Here is a 27,658-nt window from a genome sequence, read left to right on the forward strand (position 1 = left end):
GAAATATTGACATTTAAAAAGAGCAAGCCGTGAGTTTCTTGCCGTTTCTTCTCACGAGCAACAGCTTTTCCGAAACGGTGGTAGATAAAAAATATTTTGACGATTTCAAATACTTGTTAAAGTTTATGAAATAAAGAATATTTGACTTTGACTTTGACTTTGACATATAACTTCGCACCTGTTATACCAGAAGATGTAGGCAGAGTGATATGAAAACGACGCATGTTTCAATGCTAGTCTCAAGGAAATATGTAGATTTCTTTCTATAATTTTGTATATACTCTCTCTGGACAACATGATGGACTAAAGGTATATCTTCTCTCATCTCAAGAGGAGAGCATTGACCCCCTTTGGAACAGAAAAGGACTATAATTGTCACTAGCAATCTTTTGATTCATAGAAAATAGCAAAAAAAACATAAGTTTAGCATTGTTTTATAACAATTTTTGTGATTGGTAATTTTTTGTTAATAACCTTTTGTGGTATAGCTGTTTTCATTATTAACATTAGGTTTTTTTCGGAGTATTTTCCATACATCTTTTACCTATATAGTTATTCATAATATACAGTTTACAATAAAGTACCTAGAAAAAAAGCTACATTTTATCTTGTGGTCAACCAGAGTAGGGCGTTGTTGTTCAACAATCTGTATGACGTTGTATGAAAGTGTATGAAGTGAATGTATGACATGAGTCAATCGTCAATTAGTCATGATCGCAGTTTCTATTTGTTTAGGTTCATACATTGTATGTCTTTTGAAAGGAAAAATGGTTTACATGTAATAAACACATTTATTTTGTATGAAGTATATTACACAGAAATCACCACATTTCATAATTTATTTGCTTAAAGAATACATCGTCTCAATCCCTGTGTCTGAACAAACCATTTTGTCAAGAAATTTCGACTTTGGGGGTCCGAAAGTCCATCTTCCGAGTTCCGAGTTTTGGTCCCGGGAGATCCAGACCCGTATATTTTGGTCCGGGTTTGTCAGACGGTATTATCACGAGTATTTGCCGTTAGTGCTGTTTTGCCGGCCCCAGGATGTGGTGGTGGGCCTGCTGGTGCCGTAGCTTGGAGCTACGCCGGTGGGGGAGAGTGGGGGGGTCGGCGGCATGAGATTCGTGGCTGGATGGTAGACTCTAGCTGACATTGATGTTTCGTCTGGAAAGAAGAAGGTATAAGGTTAAATTATGACTTTAAAAACTAAAGGCTACGACCTGCCAGCTTTGAACATATTTTGAAAGAATATTTGATCAGCGCCTCTAGCGGACATCGTAGGAACTATTTTTGCAGTACACTTGAAATGTCAAACTCTCGATACTCGATTTTACCGAGAGTAGAGAATCGCGCTAATGTTACAATCTCAATGAAATAGTAGCCAGGAGTTAAATATGAGTTGTTGAGTTTTTTTTTTTTGAGTAGTTATATGGTAATGGACTCGCCCTCTACTACATAAGACTAAGATCTAGAACCGTTCATGTGTAGGCACACCTTCTGGTATTACAGACATGTAATAAAAATAAATGTATTTCCCGCAACTTTTCTAGTTGGGTTTTATACAAAGGTCTTCACCCAGCAACATTTCCTTAAACAAAATACAGGTTTTCGTATGGGTTATTTTGGTATATAAATATATTTAAATCGCGAGTCAGTGTTGTTGGGTTTCCCCATGTTGTTGGCCAAGGTTAAGAAACAAAGACCTACTTGGCAAGCCTCCATACTGTCCATTGGTTGATAGCCAGATGACATTATAAACAGTAAATGGAGATTTCATTGAGAACAAATTGAGTTTGATTTGAGGAGTGCATAATTAGTGCCTATTTGGTTCCGGGTTTAATTCCAGTGCCTTTCAAATTAGTATTTCTAATTTATGTTGGAAATTTTCTCAATGGTAGCCCGAAGTTTGAAACGTGTCCGATATAATGGCAATAGGCTATACCCCTATTGGTAGGACGGACGGACCGTGTTTTAGCTCGACACGGGATTCGAACCCATAACCACCACGTAGCAATCTGATACACTACCGACGGCACCACAGAGGACACATTAGTCAGAACACTAATACCCAATAGTAGCGCCATGGCGCATACCTATAGTGCCATAAGGACTACAAAATGTGGTCATTTAAAGTGACCCTCTTATTCTTATGTGGTTTCTTTATGATACGATACTTACTATTCGAGAATGATCTGCTGTAGGTCTGTCTGTTAGTCTGGTTCTTTGTAGGCGGCATTTTGGATTTCTGAAACAAATGAAAAATATGTTTAGTTATGTAGTTTTGATTACCACTATACATAAATATGTAAAAATACCAGGCTTATGTTGTGCAACAAATGTTTTAAGTGTCGCGTGTATTGCAGTAATATATTAAGAATTTTATTAGTATTCAAAAAATCTATTGACGATTTCGAACTATCATGAGACCCATTAAGCTTAAGACCCATTGCATTTAAAAAACTGTTTGCAAATTAGTATAACCTAATATTTGAAACGAAGCTATAGAACTACCTACAATAATTGTTATATACGAGTTAATATTACGTCTAAACAACTTAACTAAAACGACTATAATAATTGCTATACACATAACTTACGTGTAATACGTTATGATCAGGGCAAAGCCTTCAACACATTACATCAGATAAACAAGCCATAAATGACTCAAACGAGCATCGAATCACGATATCCCTAACAGCCATTAATAATAAATAGCCATATTTATCTTATAGACGATACATCGGAAGCAGCATACATCATACAAGGTATAGAGACCCTTACACATTTAAGGGAGTAGCACAAGGAAATGTTGTAGGGCCTTAAGAATATTTTCGATTGATTTTAATTTAATCCACGTTACAGTTCAGGTTTTTGAGTCTATTTTTGAGCCAATAATGATTATCTTAGGAAATAATAACTTATTGTATTGTTTTTTTTTTTCCATTTTTTTCAAGTTTAATAAGTGGCTTTTGACCTATTGATGTCTTTCTCCAATTAATTTTCCTTATTTAAGCTAGACACGGTTGTGTTACAGGCACACACGGAAAATAGATTAGTAGAGACTGAAATTATATTTTAGCGTAGTAATAGATATCTAGGAAGCCTAAACAAACTGTAACAGTGAAACTGTAGTGTTGTTTTCATAAGTATCTACTGAGTAATACTTATGAAACTACTTCTTTCTTGAAGAGAGGGTTATTTAATCTATTTGTTTAATCAAATTATTGCTCAAGTGATTTATGATTTAATAGCAGTTCATATCTTATCTTTATCAATAACAATCTCAAACACATTGGCTTTGTAACAATGAATTGAGTCAAGTTTGCTTTGAACTGCAACATACGTTTATCGCGCCTTGTAAACAGTAGCTCGATTCTCTACTACTATCGACTACCGACAACCGAACTGTCATCGAGAAATTTTGTATAAAAATCTGATCAGCGCCTCTGACAGGTGTCGTAGGAAACATTTTGGCAGTACATTCTAAATGTCAAATGTCGATAGCTAGCCGGTTGTCGGTAGTCGATAGTGGTAGAGAATCGAGGTAGTCAAGTCTCATATTATTATGGTATATGCTGTCTATCAGAAACATCATCAACCTACATTACGTCAAATATGTATGTCAAAATAAATAAATATCAATTATATAATTAAAATAGAGATACGTACTTCATCAATCCCATAACTTCAATAGAAGACACGGAAAAACAGCTCAATTTAGGATCAACCCAACAAACGAATAAATCCAAGCTATCATATTCTGAACAAACACTACTTGTCGGAAAATATTTTTTACCCGCCCTGAGATTAGAATCCTAAGCTTGCGAGAGCACCCTACTCAGTGTTCTTACTCAAAAAGCAGTAAATTTTGTAATTTTGTACCTACAAACTTATCATGTTCAAAGCAAAAAATAAAAGTCTTAAAAGGCCGATGTATAGGTAGCTTAATAGAACATTTATTAGCCAATTTTTCCCTTGAACGGTTCTGTCTTAATGCCCCTACATAATGATAATGCATAGCGATATCGTATTGATGACTCTACTCCAATCCATAACGACGTATGTTGCTACAAAACACTTCAATTTAAACCTTACTGTGTAACGAAAAAGGTTGATAACGCATTCTGTATCGTATTAATAAAGTTGTGTTCGATACTTTCACACAGTGTTATCATATTTTTGTATATCGAAGCAGATTTTTAACAACCAATAAGAGGGCAAGGGATTTTGAATTTTGTGCGAAAAAGATAAAGTTTATTTTTGTGTGTCAGTAGTGAGGAGTTACGATGTTAAGGTTGTGCCACATCTATCTCCAGGCTTGTCTGAACAGATTTATTTCCTACGAAAAGAAAAAGATGTACACAAAGGGGTGGGGGGTGGATATTTGTAAAATTGATTATCTTTGACGTTCTTTTGATGGCATCCCTTTGAATACGAAACACCCGATCGGTTTTAATTGAATTCTTAAAGAAAGGGATTTCAGGCTTTGATTTTTGAAGGCTTTTTAGCGATTATCTGTTGTCAAAGGATTTTGATGGGCAATAAGTCGATGGTTTGGTAAAATATTTCGTAGTCTTTTGTTAAATATTGTTCTTATTTCTTTTGTTAATCAATTGAAAGGTTTTTTGATTGTCTGGAGACTGTTTCATAAAAAAGCTTTTATATAATATTATGTTTGCAATATTTTAAGCTTTTTTTTATTGATTGGTTTTCATTGGTTATAGAAGTTTTAAGTTTCAATAGCATGTACTTCCGTATAATTTTTATTTTGTCTGATATATCATTCTCAGTTGTTTTTCGATCACATCCAAGTTCAATTGCTCGCCCATATTAGATGAAAAACTTTATTAATATCTAAATGCCTATTGTCTACTTGTAAAAACAGGTAAACACTCTAGTTTATTCGCCATATTTCAAAGGGTATTCGTTCAATTTTTCATGACAATTGAGCGCAGTACACAAACACTAGGTGCACGGTAGCTGTGTATTTATGTAAGATAGCAACTGTATCGGGACGCCGCTTTCACACCCAACACAGTGTGTTGAAAGTTCTCTATAGTTTGAGCAGCCCGCTGTTTTTAGAGCGGACCTAGTGCGGATATACCCTTAAAAATATTTTTTAACAATTTCATATTTTGATGCTACGGTTCAATTTTGATTTTTTCTGCTTGTCAAAATATTAACTAACTACCTAGTCTATAGAAACCTATATATAAACTTATCTGGTGCATTTCTACACCGTAGAACTCATTACTGAAACTTAAAATAATAATAGAGATAGAGTACGTTTAACACGATTAATTGATATACTTTTCAATGATCAACAGAAACCTAATGTGCAAATCAGTTGCACTTAGCCATCGTGGTACATTTAATGAAACTAGACGTAAATTAAACTTGGTAGATTTAGTGGGAGTAAGAATAATGATATTTATATAGGTACTAGAGAGTCGAGGATCCAATCCTTACAGGAAGAGAATACAAAGAAAAAGACACCGTAATTTACTATTAGTTGAGTTTTGACATAAGACTGGTTACTATAAGATGAGCATAGATCAAATCTCAATTTATTTGAAAATTAATGAAACCTCCCGAGATCCCGAGGTTTAACGACGTAAAGTCACTATCTATTAAAAATCACTTTATATGAAGCTATGCTTGATGGTTATGAATAGTTATGATATGACCTGTAATTGCGTTGTTTTGTTTCACATTGACTCATTACAAAATAAATACAAATTAGTCACTCATTAAGTACGAATAGCTATCAGAAAGGAACTCCGGGCTTCCGTCTCATATCTCAAACTGTTTTACAATTAAATGGGACTTGAAATATGGGCAACGATAGCAGAGTGGGCATACACATAATTATGCTTACTACTTAAGTGTTTGTTTGAAGTCCAAGGCAACATATAATGACTTGTCATAGTTATGTATGTATTAGGTCGGGGAAAAAGTCTTTTCGCATTATAGTATGTATGAACTTTTAATAAAATCTCTTTGGCTTCAAGAATCAATGAGTACACGTTTCCTTAGGTTTCTTTCAGTGAGCTCGTGAGGTACCTACCCAAATATGGAGCTTTTTTGTGTAGAGAAAAGTTTTTGTTACAAATTCATACATACCATAATGCAAAAAGACTTTTTCCCCGACCTAATATAATAATATAATGATTGAAACAATATTATCACTGGATTGTTTCATTATCAATAGTCTGAAATGTTGCGTGTCTGAAAGTTCTTAAAATCAATTTTTACAGTTTTTAAGACGCTTCTGGATCAACGATTTGATTGCTTACAAAAACCTTTTTAACGACATTAATGCTGGGGCTACATTAGCGAGCGAAGATTCGTATGGTGTTGGCGCGACAAAAACATCGTGTTCGGGTATGGGCGATGTTCTTGTCTACATTAAGGCGGGCGAAGATTCGTGTCGAGTTGACGCGATGCATCGTGCCTTGTGCTTAAGAAACAACGCCACCAGCGTTTTTTCTCTAGCCTATTTCAGTTCCAGTCCACTTTAGAGCAAAGTTGAGTATATTTTTTTAAATAAATATGTCGCTGGCAATTTAGTCAAGTGTAGGATATCTAACTGTACAATGTTTCGCTCTTAGATTATAGTGAGTAGGTAACAATCAAAACAGCAATGTACTCATAAATGATCATCAGTTAACCGTACACTAGTTATAAACTAAGATACGTGATAAGCATACTGATCGTAGATTCATTAAAATTTGTCTATCAGTCGGAAAACGATTTTTAAGAGAAATGAAAAATAAATTCTACAGTTTTTAAGTCTTATCCTGTATTTGCCAACATAGCGGCAACATTGCACAGTAGATGCAAGCCCGGTGTGTATGTATTTATTTATTTACGTACATCGCATCGGCGACAGCCATTTCGCTTATCAACGTAACGTATGTTTGTTCGGAACGCAACCGAGACGTTTGATTGTCCCGTACATTATGTAGCATTTCACTTGATGTTTACACGCTTCTGATTGTAGCTTCTGAAATTATATGTTTTACTGTGGAACACACATTGTGCTTTAGTCTTGTAATAATTTGGATTCCAAATTTGACCCTATTTACTGTCTGGCGTCTAAACTAGGTAAAATAATAATTATTAATGTTCGGGAATTAAAAATTTCGTTTTTATTTTCAAATCATCTTCCAAGCTGCTGAAAACAGAAGTAAGATAGTCTCTTTATAAAATAATGCGCTAAAACTTTAAGGAAAGCTCAAAATTCTCCCTGATAAACAAACGTAACTAATACTTATTTAGGAGTGTTCAAACCGGTAAATATCTTAACATAATTTTAATTGGTTCAAAAACCACATGTTCACTAACATTACAACAGTTCTAAATATAGTATCGTTTGCGGTGCCGATAGTCGCTGTTATCAGCTGATAAGACGTTGGCAATCAATAACACTGATATAATTGATTGTATAATTGTTCTTTATATTTACTACTGTTGATGAGCAATTAAAACTTTGTTGAGTGGAAAAAATAATTATTTTAAGACAAATAATGGCTGTTCGATATTGCCTCTGTGTGTCCTACTGTCGATCATGAGGACTCAGATTCAATTCCCAGGTCGGGTAAAACGCTATTGGTGTTTTCTTATTTATATTAAATCATTTCTCAATAGTAATTCGGAGTTTGGTGTAGTGTTCGGTACATGGCAACAGGCTCGCCCTCTATTACATGTGACTAACATGGCAAAGAATAGGTGTATTTCATGAATACGTCCAAACCTACTCCTTTGGGTAAAACAGGCGCAATGTTATTTTAATATTAAGATACGGCAGAATCTAGTTTAAAGCCACGCATGACCGCCATCAAACTAAAACAATCCTTAAAATTGACTACACTAAAGTCTATTTATTGTTAACTAGCTGACCCGCGCAACTTCGCTTGCGTCACATAAGAGAGAATGGAACAAAATTTTCCCCGTTTTTGTAACATTTTTCACTGGTGCTCTGCTCCTATTGGTCGTAGCCTTCCTCGATAAATGGGCTATCTAACACTGAAAGAATTTTTCAAATCGGACCAGTAGTTCCCGAGATTAGCGCGTTCAAACAAACAAACAAACAAATAAACAAACTCTTCAGCTTTATAATATTAGTATAGATTAGCTAATTAATTGTTTTATTTATGGATACAGTCCTATTGATAGTTTAACGACTTTTCATCAATGTTTCAGTTCACTCCACAATCGTTTAAAGTACTTAGATAAAGATCATTTTATTACATAACTGTAATTCACCTTCAACACAGCACATTGCATATATTAGTAGGGGATTCCCCGACAAACGGTTTTTATACCACATGATGTCTGTTGTAGTTATAAATTATTATTTATCGAAAGCACTATCTAAAATTTTCAAGGATAACCAGAGGATAAATTCGGCGAGTATTTTAATTTTATTTACTACACGTTTGGAGAATAACAGTTAATGTTGTCGTGTTATATAACCTAGGTAAATGGTAGATCTAATAGGCAGTCGCTCTATGTAAAATACTTGTATTTAGCTGCATACGGCGAGACTGGAAGCCGATTCCAACATATTATTATTTGGAAGAAAGGCTAGGTTAATGATAACGTTTGGAGTGGTTTATATCACCTCTAAATACGTCGTAGTGGGTATGGCACGTTTGGAGTTGTCAACGAGGTCACCAATAGCGCCGAGTATGGTCGGTTAAAAAGAGGACAAATATTCGTGTGACCCTGGATGTGTAACAAAAAAGTCTAGAAATATCTATGCAATAGGTTAGTGGTCAAAGTTATTTAAGCCGCCTGAAAGATCTTTGACTTGACATGACGGTTCATCAACTATTATCTTTATAGACATAGCCAGGAGCGACTGTTCACATGCCACCCGAAGCCGTAATCGCTCAGCTCTAATACTACTATACGGTCACCCATCTATAGGATATCCGCGCCGATGAGCACAACACGTGGCTTCCTCTATATTAACTGTTTCTTTATTTATTTGTCCTTGACTTTTGCTAAGAAGATGTAATGATGTTGTAATAATTTCCGACAGTTTTTTACCCTAGCTGGTCAATGACCGACATGGTATGTGGCCATAAAAATATCAAACTCAGTTTCTATGTGTCATGCTATGGCATTTTTGTGTTTGTTCCAAAAGTTGTGATGACAAAGTCACCTTGATTTTTGTTTCGAATATGAATGACTTAAAATAAATAGGATTTTTAGTGGGTGTTTAAAATGCTTATATATGCATCATATTGTGCCTTTTTTCTAGTTTAAATGTATACCTTCATGTTAAAAATATTAAATTTCATTGCTATATAAAATTGGAAAATGTATTTGGTTCTTACTTCCTGAAGATAAAAGTACTTAGCGTATTTGCAAAACGTTTGGCGGAGTAACAAACTATCATCTACATAAGATCATAGCTCGTAGAATCAAGAAGAAAACAACACAAGCGTTGTCTTACAACCTCATAAGTCTCTTCTTTGTTCCGTCTTTCTCGCTTCAATACTTCCACAATGAAATACAAACAAAGAACTCCGACATAATCTTAGAAATTTTAATTCCAACATCGAACGACATTAAAAGACACCAGAAAAGAAACCCTCCACTTTCACGTGGACCAATGATCCTAAATTAACGTCGCGAAGGGGACTAATCGACCATTTTTTTCCCGCCTGATTACGAAAGGCTAATATCGAGCCCCCCTTCCCATTGGCTCAAACAAATGTTAACCCTTTATTCCCACTTTCCCCTTTCGAAAAAAACCCATAAAATATATCTAATTAAAAAATATCCCCGTCTCAGGTCTGACGTTCATAAAGAATGTCAATTAAGCGGGCGACGCTTTTTTTCTTCGGTGAAGTATAATATTTTTTTTTGTAATATTTCGCGGCCGCCAAGGGTTAAGATAGCGAAATTAGTATCGGTATGAAATATTGAGTAATTTAATATTTGTTGGTACTTTCCCTTTCCGTTTGATGTTGGTTTTTTATCGGGATTAACAAAAGGGTGGCTTTATTATATATTTGATTAGGTATGTTTAATTTTAGGGTGTCTTTTGTTTATGTTGAATGTAGCTTGTGGATGCGACGGCTCATTCGATATGCATCATGCCTGCTATACCTTATGATGATGTAAACGGCATGTTTCCGTACCTCGGAGAGCACGTAAAGCCGTCGGTCCTGCGCCTGACCTCTCACTGGTTGTGTCGGTTATCCGTCCCACCAGACTATGAGAGTGATGGAATAGAGAGTGTACCTGTGTATTGTGCACACACTTGGACACTATAAACAAAGTCCTGCACAGATGGCCAGTTTCAATGAAACTGACCGGCGCCGTAGCCGTATCGGCTAGGAGGACATTATGATGTAGGCAGAGTGTCCTACGTTTGCCGTTAACAATCTATCGTCATTGTATAGGTTGTTTTTGCGACGTAAAATAGATTGGCAAATGTTATGATCAATATCGCTTCAGCCAATAACCATACCACCTACTTAGTAAATTAAGTATCTATTACACAATAAGTAAAACAAACGCAAGTTATTGTTTCTTTCAACACTTATTATAATTGCCAATTAATTAATGTATTACTTACTACAGTGTTCGTCGAATCTCGCAACTTCCGACCTTTGATAAGCATTTGCAAATGAGGTCGATATAAAACCATTATAATAAGTATCATTGTATTTTCGTATGGACTATTTATTACCGACATTTGTTTTAAACACGATCAGAGAGAGGTAACCTATTGGCACATACCAGAGTCAATTTCAAACAGATTTCATCGTACTACGACCATTCCGGGGAAACAAATGTTCATTTGAGAAATTCGTCCTTGGCAATCACACTACCATACACCGAGGTCAAAAAGTAACCGTGCAATGACAAAAATTACAATATTATTCTTCTTATCACGCACCTGTCATTGCTATTAAGACGTACTATTGTTCATTTCCTAATAAGGCCGACCAATGATTGATGATTGAATGTTTGGCGCAGTGGTTTAAGAGTGGGTTCGAATCCCACCCGGGACAAATATTTGTGTGATGAGCACGAATATTTGTTCTGAGCCTGAATGTTAACTTATCTATATATATAAGTATGTATTTAGATGTATATAAGTATGTTTATCAGTTGACTGGATAATAGTACAAGCTCTGCTTAGATTGGAATCAGTTGACCGTGTGTGAGTTGTCCAAAAATATTTATTATTATTTATTATTATAATGAAAATGTTGTATAAATGACAACTAAACAGTTAGTCTTTGTAAAAGAAAGTGTGAAAGTTTATTGTATCGTGTACTTTTTCTCACATTTTAGCTTATTCATTGTAACTAACTGTGATATATACTTTCGCTATCATATAACTTCCTTGATCTGTTAAAGTAGGTACATTTCATCGCCAAAGCATCGCGCATCTTCTCTTGTAGAGAGATCACTTTTTAGTTTACAGTCGCTTTTTTGCAGCCATTTATGGTTATCATTCACTCTTCATTAGCACATTAGCATTGCAATTATAACCCGCAATCCGTAAATGCTATAGTATATGACTAATTTACTACATATAAATATGAAACCCTACCTCATCCATCTGTTCGTTTTACACTTAAAACCTACTAAACGAATAAATATTCCGGCGTATAAGTTATTCAATTAGAACCGTATTATGTGAAATTTTACGGCTGAAAACCTAAGAGCGTTTCAAACAACATGTTTATTTTTATTTTCTCTCAAAATCATCTAAAAACGAGACGTAATAAATAATTTGTACGTATTTTTTCATCGGAACGAGGTGCGTTTGTCGTGCACTAATTCAATCTGCGACACGAAAATATCGTTGAGATTAGTCGCCGGTGTGAAAAAAAAGTCGCCGGAAGAAAATGGACGGTTGAGTCGTTAAATTTCGGACAGGTTCCGTATAAATAATAAATTTTCTATGAATTCATAAATATCAATTCGCCTTTTTATGTTTCATATACTATTTTTTGGGCGGACCAACATCAATGATTATTTTTACTACGTCTTACTACTACGCTAACCTCTAAAAAATAATATCTTTGACCGTTTTAGACATAAATGTCATATCTTATGTATTGTGTCGTATAACAATACTACAAACAATAATATTTACAAATACAAATGCTACTACGACTCTCAAAGTGACAATAATCTGGCTACTGTCTAGATTACTATAATCTGTTTATCTTTTGCGTACGCGCACATGTGTTCAGTCACATGTGGTTGTGACTCAAAAACAAAAGGAATAACTTTCATAACTTAATGTGTTTTACAAAAAGCACCATAATCCTTATATATGTTACTGTAAAAGCCCGAACGGTGGTAAATCCTAAGATTTTCCGGTATAACCTAAGATTTACCAACTCGCAATGGTAAAAGTCCGAACAATTCGAACTTTTACCTATATTCACTTGATGATGTCGAGATGTCGCCGGAGCCCCGCTTCGCGGGGCACCTCCTTCTGGGTGGTTAAAAAAAAATAACCACGAAGGCTAAGGTGGGAGCTTCGCTTCGCTCGCTCCCACCTTAGCCTCCTAACCTAACCTACCCATGTCGCTTTGCCCAAAACTCCTTCTTTATAACTATGTCACAGTATATAATTATACCGTGAAATAGTTATAAACATAGTTATGGAGGAGGATCTTTTTATATATCGTAACATAGTTTTTAAATTCTGGCTTATTCGGACTTTTACCATTGAGAGTTGGTAAATCTTAGGTTTTACCGGAAAATCTTAGGATTTACCACAGTTCGGGCTTTTACAGTAACATATACATCCACATTCTAAATGCGAAAATATCCTGTCTGTCTACTATTCATAAGTTGCTACACCGCTGAACTGACTATGAAGAATTTTTGCGTGACGATAGCTGAATACTCGGGATAAAACATTTACCTTCTTTCAGGTATCAACACAAGCCTAATAAGGGTTTTTAAGAACATTAGAAAGCAGTTTGATTCATAAGCTCCCAGAAATCTACCATTTGTTGTAAATTATATATACCTATCAGCTTAGCATTTCTTCCAAGCTACGATGAATACCAGTGTTTTACATGGAGCGACTGTCTATCTGACCTCCACAACCCAATTACCAGGTTATAACACGATACCCTCCGGTAAGACTGGTTGTCAGACTTTCAAGCTTCTTACTACTGTTAGCGACTATCAAAGATCTTCGAAAACAGCCGGGACCCACAATTTAACGTGCCTTCCGAAACAAGGAGGAACTCGATATGTATAAGATGGTCACCCATCCACAGATCAACCTTAGCAAGCGTTGCCTAACCTCAAAGATCGATGTTGTTAACCAAGCCACGAGCTCCTCTCCATTTGTTGTAAATTATTATTTTATATTGTCATAACTGCACAAAACGGTGTGCATTTGTATAATCAATTTGTTACAATATGTCATTCATACGACCACGACTATCCAGCATGCAGTTATCAATAACTAAACCCTAGTGATAACAGTGATTACTATCTTTTATCGATTTTACCATCACCGTGACGACATCGTCTTTAAGCACCTAGCAGTCTGTAGTTGATACTTTTGAGCCATAGCCTAATTGTCTTCACTGGCCGGTAAACGATCAACTCGGTGGCAAGCAACCTGCGCGTGGACATATTATAGATGGGCCGTATAGTCGTATAAGTTCTAAATAATTTACACAATTTTGCTATAAGTACATCATAATAAACGATTTCAAAGTCCCCTTTGAAAAAATTACTTTCTGATTCATATGCGTATATTGGCGCGTTGATTGCCCGATTGATAAATAGTCTACCGAGAGTCCTGCACTGAGTCTACGTTCAGTTTACACCTAGTCGTGTTCAAGTTGTTTGAACATCTATGAATGACTTGATCGTCTTTAGGCTTCGAAAGTTTAGAAAGTCAATCCCGGTTGTTGTCAATTAAGGTAACAGTTGTTAAGCCATGTCAAAGACCTTCGGCTTGAACAACTTTGACACTAGGTGACCACTAACCATACGATGAATGAGTGTATAGTTATTTTATCGGGCGCTCTTCAGTCTACCTCACGACAGTTTTATCTAAAAGATATGTCACAGTTATGTAGGTGTTTATCAGTTATCAATTACTTTTATCAAAGTATTGTTTTTGTGAATAACGTGAATACGCTACTTTGTTTTTTTATTGAAGATAAAATTGAATTTGTAGGATTACGCATACAGTTTGGACAGTATTAAGGACCAATTTTCGTTAAGTTATGAAATCGGCTATGGGATCGAAGAGCATATTTAAAGATTGAGTTTCATCAAGCAAAATAGTGATTACATAACACATTAGGCAAATCTTATGTAACAATTATTCAAAATTATCTAATTCTGTTCTTAATTTCGTTCAATGGTGCAGTAAAAATTATCATATATTTTAATGTTTATTGTCTAACAAACATCAATACAAACGTTTGCTTAAGTATCTTATTTTAGTAACACGAAAAAGCTTCGGTCCTTTTACTAAGGAACCCTAAAAACTTCGTCGAAACCGGGAGAACCCGTGAAAAATCTTTATTAAATCCCTCTTGAGCTAAATAAGTTCATTTGGCGAGTGAAAAAAAAAATTTTTTTTTCGCCTTTTTTGTAAATTAGTAAACATTTTCGGCGATTTGTATAGCTTTATTTCGGGGGTAATTAGTGATTGTCAGAGGGGGTGTAAAGGGGCGTATGGGGTGGCTTATTGGCGAATTAAATTATTTTTTCCGTTTAACTAATGAAGGGGAATGGAATAAATGTGGATCTAGAGATAAATTTGTGTTAGTTAAACTTAAGACACGGTAATAAATTCGTATTTTTTTTATTTCGTCTCTCAGAAAGTTGTCCCTTAAATTGGGTATTTGGAAGGAATATAGAATTAAAGTGTTTCTTGCTTAATTGAATTTGAGTGGGAATTTAAATGAGTAAAGAAATTAGTGTGTAATTAAAAATTTTATATTAAAAAAAATAATATAGTGTTTCGAAATCGTGTGTATATAAAATCATTGCAATTGAAGTACATATATATCTTAAGGATCTTTTACTAGTAAAAAAGTTTTAAAACTTTTAAAAGTAAAAGATATTTTGGACTTGAATTTGTTACAAACATCGAAAAAAACAATAACTCACAATTACATAATACAATAAAAAAATAGCAATCGTCAACTTATCAAAAGTGAATCAAACCTACACCACTAACTACAATAGTTATCACATAGCGACTATCATAACCACTACACCATAACCCACATATCACTCAACAATTTACTTCATAATACGTTTAAACGCATATTAACACCAACAATGGAACTAAGAATAACTTCCCCAAGTCAATGACCGAAGCCCAAATGATTCATTGAAATAAAATGGCGGATTTTAATTCCGATTCTAAGAATATGTTCAAGGTTTTAAAACTATATGACAGACGCTGGGACACACTCGGCTAATAAGCAATCACTAATCGATCTCGCTGGTTATAGTACGCTTGCCGAGTTTGGTCAACGGATGGGTGACCGTTTTATACCCTTCGTGTTTAGGAAGGCTCGTAAAATTGTGAGTCCCAACTGCCATTTTCAAAGAACTTTGTCAGTTGTTACCAGTAGTCAGAAACTTGAAAGTCTGACAACCAGTCTTAACGAGGATACGAGATACTACGTGGCGGCCTTATCTACCCATTAACGTTTTGTAAAAATACCAACTTAGACAGATAAGTGATTTGATTTGATTAAACCCCGTTTTTGAAGGAATACAGTGTCCAAGTCGCACTGGGCCAGTTTGAATACATTTAGTGGTAGTTTATCTATTCAATAGCGTTTTTTTATATGAGTTTTAACGCTATTCAATAGATAAACTACCGTTAAATGTGCCTCAGAAACCGGGGGTAAGAGTTAGACCTTCACTACTTTAGCCAAATGATGGGAGTTTCCCTGGTATTAAAATATTTGTGTGGTATAATATTTATTATGCGTATTCCTACAGTGCCTACTCAGAGTTTATTGACAGGAAAATTGTTATAAGTGTTATTTACCTTTACATAATATTTATTACAACTTTTGTCCTTGTTGTTTTAACAATATTTTACCGTTTTAATAAATACCTATGACGTATTTGTATTCCAATGGTCAACGAATGAGGCAAAGGAAGTTTGTAAAGATTATACCAAGTGGTGTTCTTTGGTCTCTGCCTACCCCAATGGGAAAAAGACGTGATATTATGTATGTAAAACATAGGATACTTTTACCCCAAGATTTTTTAAACTTAACTAGATCTCCTAACTGGTTATCTCATGAATCAAACTATATACAGTCAATTAGCGTAACTTTGAATCATTTGGATAACATTGAACGTGGGAATTTGAACAAGTTTCGATTATTGGTTTCATACGAAAAAATAATCGAAACAAGTTCAAATTCCCACTTTCAATGTTACCCAACTGATTCAAAGTTACCCAAATTGACTGTAGATGAATCAATTATATTATTATTGAACCAGTTATAATATAATTGATTCATCTATATAGTAAAGTTATCTAATATTACTGACTATGTAAGTCTATTTATACGAACTGATAACATAGATAGGGTTCCTAGTATTTACTATTTACTAAGACTGACCAACTGTGTGACCTAATATATAGGTTATTTCAATGATGATTTAGTTGAAAATGGGACTGTTAGCGGTAAGAGCCCTTCCTCACTAGTACGCCATGGCGGCATCTCATATTGAAATGTATGTCACCTAACTCACGTGGCGGTGTGGCAAGGTGACATTTCAATACTAACTGCTTGTATACGTAGCCAGCGACGCCGCCATGGCGTCCTAGTGAGGCAGGGCTCTAAGGGAAAACAGAGTGATGAAGACTTGCATGCCTAAAATTTATTAACCGCATTTCTTGAGGGCATGTAGAATCCCATAACATGACTGACTTTGTGATCAGAACCGTAGTGTGTAGTTACTTAGTCTAGCCTTTCTTCGAACTATTATGGAGTCGGCTTCCAGTCTTACCGGATGCTGCTGAATACTCATATTTAGACTGCCCATTGGACCGCCACAACCCAGTTACCTGGGTTATAACACGTTACACGATACCCCTTCGTAAGCCTGGTTGTCAGATTTTAAACGTCTGACTACCGGGACCCACAATTTTACGTGCTTTTCGTTAAGGGCGCGTTCCCACTATGTCGTAACGATTAATTTATTGTTGGACGACTATCGTCTTTAGCTGTTCCCTTTATAACGATTGTTGGTCGTCAAAAAAAAATCGTTTAGTGACTGTCGTATCTAGCCGTCCCCACTGTCACGATAATCTGTCGTCACTGCAAAAAATGTCGTAGACGACAGTAAGTCGTGTCGTGCTATATGTGAATACCTCCATTTAAACATATAAGCCACGACACTTAAAACTACACGATTATCCGTCGTCACGACACAGTGGGAACGCGCCCTTAAGTGTGTACCTATTTATGATTCAGAGATGGTATATACTAACTTATGCCAGTGACTGTACGTTTAAGGTAGATAATTAAAACTATTTACCGATGTAACAAAATGACGTGTTATATTACTTCCTTTTGGTAATTAGGTTACAATGTCTAGGTTACAACTAGTCGCCTTGAACTAATAATATAACAATTACCGATAATTACTTAGTAATGAGCAACCTTTGTTTTCTTTTATTAGTGATATGTTATTGGTGGTTCATACCTTGAGAATTTAAAGGTCTGTGGGTTAAGCAACCCTTGGCGTGGTCATTCCATAGATCGCATAGCGGTATATGAGCTGGGCATCTCCGTGCTTCGGAGGGCACGTAGAAAGTCGGTCCGGCTCTTGTTTACTAAGACAACAGTCGCTATGTTTGACACTAGTTTGACCACCATAATGATAATTCCAGCTAGCACTTTTCCATGCCGTATTTTACAATTTGACCAATTTTGTAAGAAAAGAATGAAAAAAAATTAAAGAATAATAAATTTATAAAGATGCACAGCAAGTGGCGTTTTTTGGACCCTGCTAACCCCTATAGAAAAAGTTTTAGTTTTATCTATGTACTATGTACGTAAAATTTATGTATTGAGTAAGTAAAGATGTATCACTCTCCCACTCACTCACTACATAGAAAGATAATCATGCTCATGACTGTACCAAGGTAAACATAAAATCATTTACTAGTACATAGTACACGATAGTATATAATTATCATCTAATTACGCACAATTTGCAAACACTCATCCTTTAAACCGCAAGTAGGTCAGCAGTGTAAGGTCAATGTCGCCGCGGCCACGGTATCACCCACACAATAACGGTTTATTTCGGTACCTAGTTATCGGTAACCGTTGTAACGGTTATTTGGTTATCCTAGAAAGAACTATGTGACTTTTGTTTGACAGATTGTATGATTTGAGGCATTCATACAACTCTTAGAACTTCTTAAGGACCGTTCAAAGTCAGTTGCGCTCACCGGTAGTTAAACGATCTCTGGGTTAAGCAACGTGTTGCGCGGTCATTCCGTGGATAAGTGACTGCTAAGTGCTTTTCCAACTTAGCGTCTCCGTGATGAGAAGGGATGTACCCTTCTAATTACGGAGACGCTCAGTTGAAAAGTTGCACTTGTTATCGGTTAAGATAACAGTTGTCAAGTCATACCCCCGGTTTCTGAGGTACATTCAGAGGTAGTTTATCTATTCAATAGCGTTTACACTTATATAAAAAACGCTATTGAATAGATAAACTAACGCTAGATTAGAGCAGCTCAAACAAATTTGATGCTATGCTGACTACTAATTACACTATCAATGAAGCATCCTAAGGTTTTAACTTGCTTAGCTTAGTAAAGAAACCAGAGTGTGAAGACTTACTAACTACAAACAGTAAAAATGCGTCGGCTTTAAAAATATCCACGAAATTCATGACTTGAACTTGACTTATTCTGTTTATGTAAAACTGAAACAAGAATCATATTTTCACAAAAACAATGTACAATATACGTTCACCTCCTAATCAAGTGTTTCACACGGTGAGTCAGTTAATTAAGAGCTTTCTACCTGCATCATGAATCATGGACATCGGTGCACTCTTTGTTGTAATTCTTAGAAATATTCGGACGCAAAACCCCACTGAGGTTTATATCATCGCGCATTGAAACGGAAATTATTCTATAACGTTTGATACATATGTACATAACATGCCTTTTCCCTATAGACGTAGATATAGACTAGATAAATACTGCAGAGAATTTGATGTCAAATAATAATTTACTGTATGCTATAAGCAGAGCACGTGGCTAAATAACAACAGCCGCAGCGGATTTTAAAATAAGCTTGCTGAGGTTGTTCTGTGGATGGGTGACCATTTTAAACGTATCAAGTTTCTCCGTGTTTCGGAAGGCACTTAATTTCGAAGATCTTTGACAGTTGTTACTAGTTGTCAGAAGCTTGCAAGTCTGACAACCAGTCCTATCAGTGCATAATGCGTTGCTACCCACACAAGCTAATCTATATATGTATATAGGTATATATATATAAATGTATAGTATCTTACTGGCTTGTGGAGGTCCGATAAGCAGACGTTCCGTGTAAAATACTTGTATTCAGTTGCATCCTGACTCCAACATAGTTGGAAGAAAGGTTGGACCGATTCATTGCTATGAGCGCGACATGGCTGGAGGAGAATGGCATAGGTTCGGGTTGGTCTGACTATTGATTTTCATGGAATTTCACTCACAGTATTTTTTTGCGAATTCGATTTAAGCTAACATTTTCCTGAAACAGGTTAAAAGCTACTTGTTAATGCAGAACTTCATTGAAATGCCTATGATTCATAGCTGTTTATGAGAATGGTGCCCTTTGTTTTATTGTAAATCTAATACTATTGTTCTAACACAAACGGTTTTCCAATTATTGTTACACTTTAGGGTTTTGTTAAAAATATTGGACTTTCCCATCGCCTTTGTTTAGAAAGTTTCAACGCCAATTATGTAGTTTTTTTATGGGTTTTACCCTGGTCTTTGGAGGGGTCTAAAACTCAGGTATATTTGGGATTCCCCCAAACAGATTTCTTTGGATTTTTTGTCGTAGTTTATGACCTTTATCGTAAGTATCTATATATAAAAACCAGACACTTTCGTCCAATTTTGACTTCATAACTTTTAAACATGTAAATGAGCAGTGATAGCCGAGTGGTATAAGTTGACACCTCCTACGCAAGTGGTCGCAGGTTCCAACCCGAGGCAACACACCAATGACTTTTCGAAGTTATGTGTGTATTAGAAATAATTGTCACGTGCTCCAACGGTGAAGGAAAACATCGTGAGGAAACCTTGCATGCCTAAAATTTGTTTAATACATTTATTGAGGGCATGCAAAGTCCCTAACCCGCACTTGGCCAGCGTGGTGGACTCAAGGCCTAACCCCTCCCTCATTACGGAAGGAGACCCTTGCCCAGCAGTGGGACAGTAATGGGTTAAATTTATTTATTTATTTATTTAACTTTTAAACTCTCGCGTTGCACGTTTAATGTATAATAGAATACGCGAATTAACGCGAACACGCATTTTACGCATTTAGCCTGCGACCACGGCGAGTGCAACCTGCGCCAAAACGTTAGGCATTTTGAGGTAAAATGCGTGTTCGCGTTAATTCCCGTATTCTATTATACAATAAATTTTGACTTACTCTTTCGAGAATTACTTAACAAAAAGCCTAAACAAAAAACAATCAGCCTACCTATTAGGAAAAAAGTGTGACATAATACCTATACACGAAACAAAAACAAATCTACGTTTCTACCCAAACGTGCTCCAATCAAAAAACTGCAAAACAATGAACCAGCAATTTCTAAAAGAGCACATGTCTTATACCTTTGTATGTGAGATATGTCCTTTTAAAACTGCATATTCAGTTGTTTTAAGAACATTTGTATGAAAACAAACACGATTACTGTACGTGTCTGCATGCTCATCAGACGGTGAGGAATGTGAGTTCTAAGTAAGATTACAATTGGTAATGTGAACGTGTATTGAATGTTTATTTTATTATTTATGTCGATTAAGCAACTATCGGCTCGCTATTGTATTTTAATTGTAAGATGTTTTTGTATTTAGATTTATTGGTTTGTTTTTATAAAGGTTTAATGCAACTTCTTGGTGGAAAACAAAGGCCAGTTGCGTTTACCGTAGTGTAAGCTACTCGTATTTGTGGGTAAAGAAATCTTTGACATGGAAGCTGGGCTTTTCTGAGAAAAGGTATTTAGAAATCTTTATAGAAATATAAATACTAAAAATATCTTATAAAAAATATATTTCATACGTATACACGTAAAAAAACTAAGTAGTTAGTATTAAAAATCATCTGCTAAAAATCTGATAAGTAATGAGTCTGTTATGAAGTATTTACACTATAACAATTCCGCGAAAGCGAGTAGGCACAACAGAACAGCTGATATTTAAAACCTGTTTATCATACAAATCAAGAATTTTGCAAGAATGTTGAGGACAACTTCTGGTTATATCTGACTATCTTTGTTCACGTGGAGAAAATATTTGGGATCAAAAGTAGTTTATAACCCGGATCAACACATAAGCAGGAAAAAAAGATGCGTATGAAGTCGCGAGCGGCAGCTAGTACCTACACTTATTTTAACTTCAAAAGGCTAATTTGCCTGACTTAGACCACTTTACGTGGAGGACGGATATAAATAAATAGGTAAATATTATTAGACAACTCACACACGGTAATTTGATTCCAAACTACGCAGAGCTTGTAATATGGTAACCAAATAACTGATACAACATACTTATATATTTCTAAATACATGCTTATGTAGATAAATTGATATTTCTACCACTTGGTTCCAGAAGAATGATTGCTCATCACTAATTACAAAAAACGTTCCACAAAGAATTTGATGAGTCAAAGTATTGGGCACTAAACATTCCGTTAGCTACGTCAGTCACTTTCTCTTCACCATAGCTTAGCAACGTCACGCGTTGAAATCCTGATGGCGAAATACCATGTAATCGACCAGTTTTTGCAAGGTGTTTTTGAATAAAATTAACTTTTGGGGTCAATCTTATGTATGAATATAATCCACATGTGGATTCAAACTACATTTAGACTTACGTTGAAGTATTTCTTTATTGTTGGGACCCTTAATGTGTCTGTTACTTGTACGTCCAGCATTTTTATTGCGGGCTTTAAAGAAAATTGTGAAAATATTCTCATTGTAAAATTTACTTAAAAGTCTCTACGTAAGTACGAAGCTAAGTCTCTAACAAACACCTGACCATCGTGGTAATCTCAAAGCCTAGACCCTCCAGTAGTTGAATAGAAATAATCCAAATAGTTTAACAGGATTTCTGCTACAGCTTTAATTTCTAAAATGTCAATATTTTTCGTAAGACTTCAGTGATTTTGCCAATGATTAGATTGAGAAGGAACTAAGATTTGTGTAGCTAAAATTTATAGTAAATATTATTATGTAAAGCAATCATCTCCATATTTATTTTATTTTGCGATATTTAAAAGGTATGTACGAATTGGCAAACATCTCAAGTATTCGACAAGATATGCGGTAACATTGAGTGCTGATAACTTATCTCTTGTAACCCCGATACATAGTTTGATGTCGGAAGTATATAAAAATGTACAGGATGACCTTATTTACAAATAAGAGAAATATTTACCCTATACTGTTCTACTGCTGAGCAAGAGTCTTCCCCCAGAAAGATTAGGAGTTTAGAATTTAATCCAACACGCTGATCAAGTGCGAGTTAGAGACATATCAAGAAATGTTTAAAGAACTCTCAGGCATGCAAGGTTTTGTCTCGATGTTTTTCATCACCGTAAGAACATGTGATAATTATTTATCACATATTTCGAAAAGTTATTGATATGTTGATTCAAACGAAGCCGAGAAATTTAAAACAACTTTTTTGCCAACTACTGGGACTCACTTCACCTCACGAATATTTATTATTTAAAGTAATCTTTTAACATGTTATCAAAGGTAAATGGGAATAATAGTATTATTATATATTTTTTACGGTATTGGAAGACTATGTTAGATAGAGATTTATGGAATGAACGGATTTTTATAATAATTATTATAATTATACTCGATGGAAACCTTCTAAATATAAAAGACCTGTAAGTTTTAAGAGCATACTGTATCTTTTATCTAAATCTTTGAGATAAAAGTGATCAATATATTTAGTTCATGTTTTTGTTGAGATATTACGTTGCATTATTGTAACTATGTCATATTGTATTTACGCATATTTCTTCTACGTTTTTCTTAAAATACTACGATAGTGTGATATCAAAGTAGTCTAAACATTCCCAAACAAGTGGTCAAGTGACAAAATTTAGGTAGAGACTGAAAGCATAACAAAAAAAAATTAAAAAAAAAATTTTTCCTCATACGTTTCTATAGCTAGGGAATTCCTTTAGAGAAAATGCTAGAGAACCTCTTACACCTTCAAGTTAAACAGTTCTTGTAGTAATAAAATGGCTGCACTTGATCAACAAGGTGAACTTAAGGCGTAACCATACTTTCATTTTGGGAAGAGACCCTTGCCCAGCAGTGGGACAGTTATGAATTAACTAGAGGTGAAGATGTATCTTTTTTGTACCTATTTATGATAATATTGACAATAATGTGATGATTGCAACATCTTAAATATTGCGTAAACTAAGTAAATACGTTACTATTAATTAAATAAAACGTACGTGTCTCAAACTGGTTCTAACTGGCTTATAATATGCATAAATGATATAAATTGCACTGAAATGAGGAAAATAATACACGTACAGGCAAAACAGAAGCGTGACGGAGGCTACCTAGTTTACCATACGTTTAGTATTATAAAAAAAACCTCAATCCACACTTGGCCAGCGTGGCAGACTCAAGGCCCTAACCCCTGCTTCGCTCAGGAAGAGACCAGCCTGCCCAGCAGTAATGGGTTTAAAAAAGCTTTTAACCGACTTCAAAAAAGGAGGACGTTCTCAATTCAACTGTATTTTGTTTTTACTCTTTGTTACCTCATAACATTTTACTGGGTGGAACAATTTTGATGAATCTTTTTTATTTTAATCGTCAAAGTTTTTACGTTTCGTTGCTCAAAAACTGCTAAACTAATTTTAGTGAAAAGCACGGTGTTTCTAGCTTTGATTCTTACGAAGGTAGCTTTTTGGGTTTTTACATCTGTAATGAAGAAAGAATGAAGCCATATATGAATGTAATTTCTTAGACCTTTGATTGAAACCGATTACATTACAGTAAAAAGTAGTTTCTATCTCAAATATTGATAGGTGGTCAAAAATGTGCAGAAATTACTTTTGTTTTTAAAAATTGTACTGTTAAATTAGAAACTTATAACTGCAAATAAGTTTGTAAAACGTTTCATAAACAATTTTTTCCTGCATTTTGTATAGTGTCTAAGATAAGCAAGTACAATCGGTTTTTCCTTGTTTTTTTTTTATTTAGATGCAATATTATGCCGGTATAAACAGACGATAGAATAGATAATATCTTTATGCAAGGTAAATCACGTAAGATGTCATGAGAATACCCAAGGAAATTGCTTTAAAAACCATATGACGTTAAGGTACTATTTTCATGATGCAACAATGGAAAAGGTTTAGGAATCTATACTTTATTACTATAAAGCTGAAGAGATTGTTTGTTTGTTTGAACGCACTAATCTCAGGAACCACTTGTTCAATTTGAAAAATTCTTTCAGTATTAGATAGTCCATTAATTGAGGAAGGTTATAAGCTATAATACCATCACGTTTCGGCCATTAGGAGCCGAGTAGCATTGAAAAATGTTACAAAAACGGGGAAAATTATGACCCATTATCTCTTCTTTGACGCAAACGAAGTTGCGCGGGTCAGCTAGTCTTACATATTATGCTCTATAAAATGACTCTGTGATGCATTGGCTTAAGCGACTTCCAAGTAAAAGTCAGCGACTTCCAAGAAAAAGTCTTCGGTTTCGAAGTTCAAGAAAATTAATGTAAAAGAGTTTTTTTTTGGGTTAGTTTAGTGCCGCTCATTTTCGGAAATTGGGCTTTGATGTATTAGAAAAGCCATTTTACAAAAATCAAGCCGTACGTTTGATGAAACTTTGTACTCAACCAGGGTCTAATGGGTCAGCTATTTATTTATTTACTATCTATACTTATAATAAATCAGTAGAGGGTCAAGGTCAGGTTTTTTCCTGTCTGTATGTTACGCTATCACGTAAAAACTACCGGATAGAATGCACTGAAATTTGGTATATGCATAGAATAAGTAGTGGAGCAAGTACTGGGATACTTTTTATCGCATATAATTTCATAGATTTTTAGAAAATTACAAAAAATACGTAGAAATCGTTTTGAACCTGCTTTTCCCTATGGAGACCATAGATGGCGTTGCAATTCATTTCACAACATTCGCATAGTGAACGCGGCGCCGGCCGTATCGATACCTGTTGTCGCACCAACCAATAGATGGCGTTATAGTCTGCGACAAAGCATGTTTTTCCTTATTAATTTATTTTGATGGCTTGTGTAAAAAAATACCTTTGAAACAGGCTATACATTTATTAGATTTTCAAACATAAATGTTGTATGATATATTACACAAAAATGTTGTTTTACGTGGGTCTGGTGCGGTCGAGATATCCTAGATGGCAAACCAAGTAATTTCGTTCGTTGTCGTTGTTCGCCGCAACTAGAAGATGGCGTTGTAGTTCGTAACACATAACCAAATTAAATTAATTGGTTGCATTAAGGAAATAAATTGGATAACTATGAAACAGACTATGTGGTAAGTTTTAAAAAATAAACAACGGATGATATATAAAAAATAATTACGGGTTACGCGGTTTCGGACGTATCATCGCAAGTATACATTATTACGCGTGTGAAGAGCTCCAGCGCAGATAGGTCTGCTGTACGTATAATAATATTCTGAATCCAGACGGGTAAGCAATGGTCAGTCTATAATAAGGTATTATATTTTACACTGTAAACTGGTACGGATACAGACGAGAGAGGAAAAGAAGGTTACCACAGGAAATCAGACCTGCCTGAGCCTGTGTCACATTGTGTGTCCTTCGGGTCCCTTTCGTAAATAACCATTAGATGACAAAGAGTTGTTAGCATTTTTATGTGTAGGTGTATCGAGTGCTTCGCAATTCGCGTGCTCAAACGAATAAGCAACAGTACGAAATTCACGCGAGCGGAGCCGCACGGGTCAGCTAGTATATTATAATCCTCCGTAAGTATCTATTCATTAGCTGTATTACATTACGCATTATAATACGAATAGAAACAGGAAAATTTACAGTAAATAATGCGATTTATAGGTAACAATAATTTGAATTTAAAGTACATTTACATATGTGACATCACTTATTTACCGTAGAAATAAATGGATGTTTTCAATAACTACCCCACTTCTGGGGTAACTTTCCAAACTTTGTAAATGAATTGATCACTAATCATATAATAAATAAAAAATAGACAGGGCTTTTGATCACAATTTAAAATCCATCTTCAGGAACTGTGATAGACATGCAATCATGCATCACAAACCATCTGTGGGTCAAGCAAACCTTGGCCTGGTCATTTCATAGATGGGTGAACGCATAGTGGTATTTGACTGGGCATCTTCGTGCTTTGGAGGGCACGTCAAGAGTCTGTCCCGGTTGTTGTCAATTAAGATAACAGTCGCTAAGCCACGTCAAAGACCTCCGGGCGGCTTGAACAATTGTTGCTACTGTTTTTGTAAAATGATCAACTCATGAAGGATATATCAGGAGACGTTTTTAACTAAAAACTTAAGAAGGGTTTTTGAAAACTGATCAATTCATTGTTCAATTATTTCTTTGTTTAGCTATGATTAATATTTCATTATCAAACCTATCGTTTATAAAATCTGAACACGCATAGCGATATCGCTTTGTAGATGAAGGTTTTACACTTAAAATTATGAGTGAGTATATAAAAAATAGGCATTTGATTATTTTAAATTGATAGTAAATGTATAGAAATAGAAGTTTCAAACATTTTTTGATGAAATTTCAGTTTCATAAAATATGTTTTTATTGTAAAGGAAAACTCTGAAATCAATAGATTCTAACTTTTAAATGATATATTTGAAACTGCATCAACTTAGGTACTGCTACTTACTTTGCTTGTCTTTTTACAAAGTTTTTGCTAATTGACAGTTTAAAATCATTAATAATTACAAACTTACAAGATAGGTGCATTAATCGATTGATAAAAATATTTTTAACATTGAAAGATAAGAATATGCAACAGGCAAGTCAATACATTTGCTGTTATAACAGTTTTAATTAAATAAAAAGTAGGTATTTCTCGTTAAAATATTTATAATACTATTCATTGTCACACTCAGCAACTAAAAACGTGCCTAATTGAGAAAAAAAAACAGTAAAGAAACGAAAAAAGTTTGCAGAAACTCCCGCAAAGATTAAAAATAGAACAAAAAAAAACTTACAAAAAATAAGAGGTAGTTGCGGCAACAAAAATCCAAAAAAAAAACAACACAATACTGGCACAAATAAACAAAATAATAGTCGAATTTAAAATTTTAAGTAAAGAACGTAATGCGTTCGATGTGGCTGCCAGTCTTTCGCA

General features: G+C 35.0%; 1 protein-coding gene across 1 annotated transcript; it reads right to left on the minus strand.

Annotated features, from left to right (window-relative positions):
- Positions 1 to 27,658, minus strand: LOC142981760 (uncharacterized). Its single transcript, XM_076127862.1, has 3 exons — positions 27,519 to 27,658; positions 2,179 to 2,245; positions 1 to 1,164 (listed from the first exon to the last, which is right to left on the minus strand). Exons 2-3 carry the CDS (start codon positions 2,234 to 2,236, stop codon positions 1,004 to 1,006), a joined length of 219 nt encoding a protein of 72 aa, XP_075983977.1. The 5' UTR covers positions 2,237 to 2,245; positions 27,519 to 27,658; the 3' UTR covers positions 1 to 1,003.

This window comes from Anticarsia gemmatalis, chromosome 20 (genome assembly GCF_050436995.1).
Source record: "Anticarsia gemmatalis isolate Benzon Research Colony breed Stoneville strain chromosome 20, ilAntGemm2 primary, whole genome shotgun sequence".
Taxonomy (NCBI): domain Eukaryota; kingdom Metazoa; phylum Arthropoda; class Insecta; order Lepidoptera; family Erebidae; genus Anticarsia; species Anticarsia gemmatalis.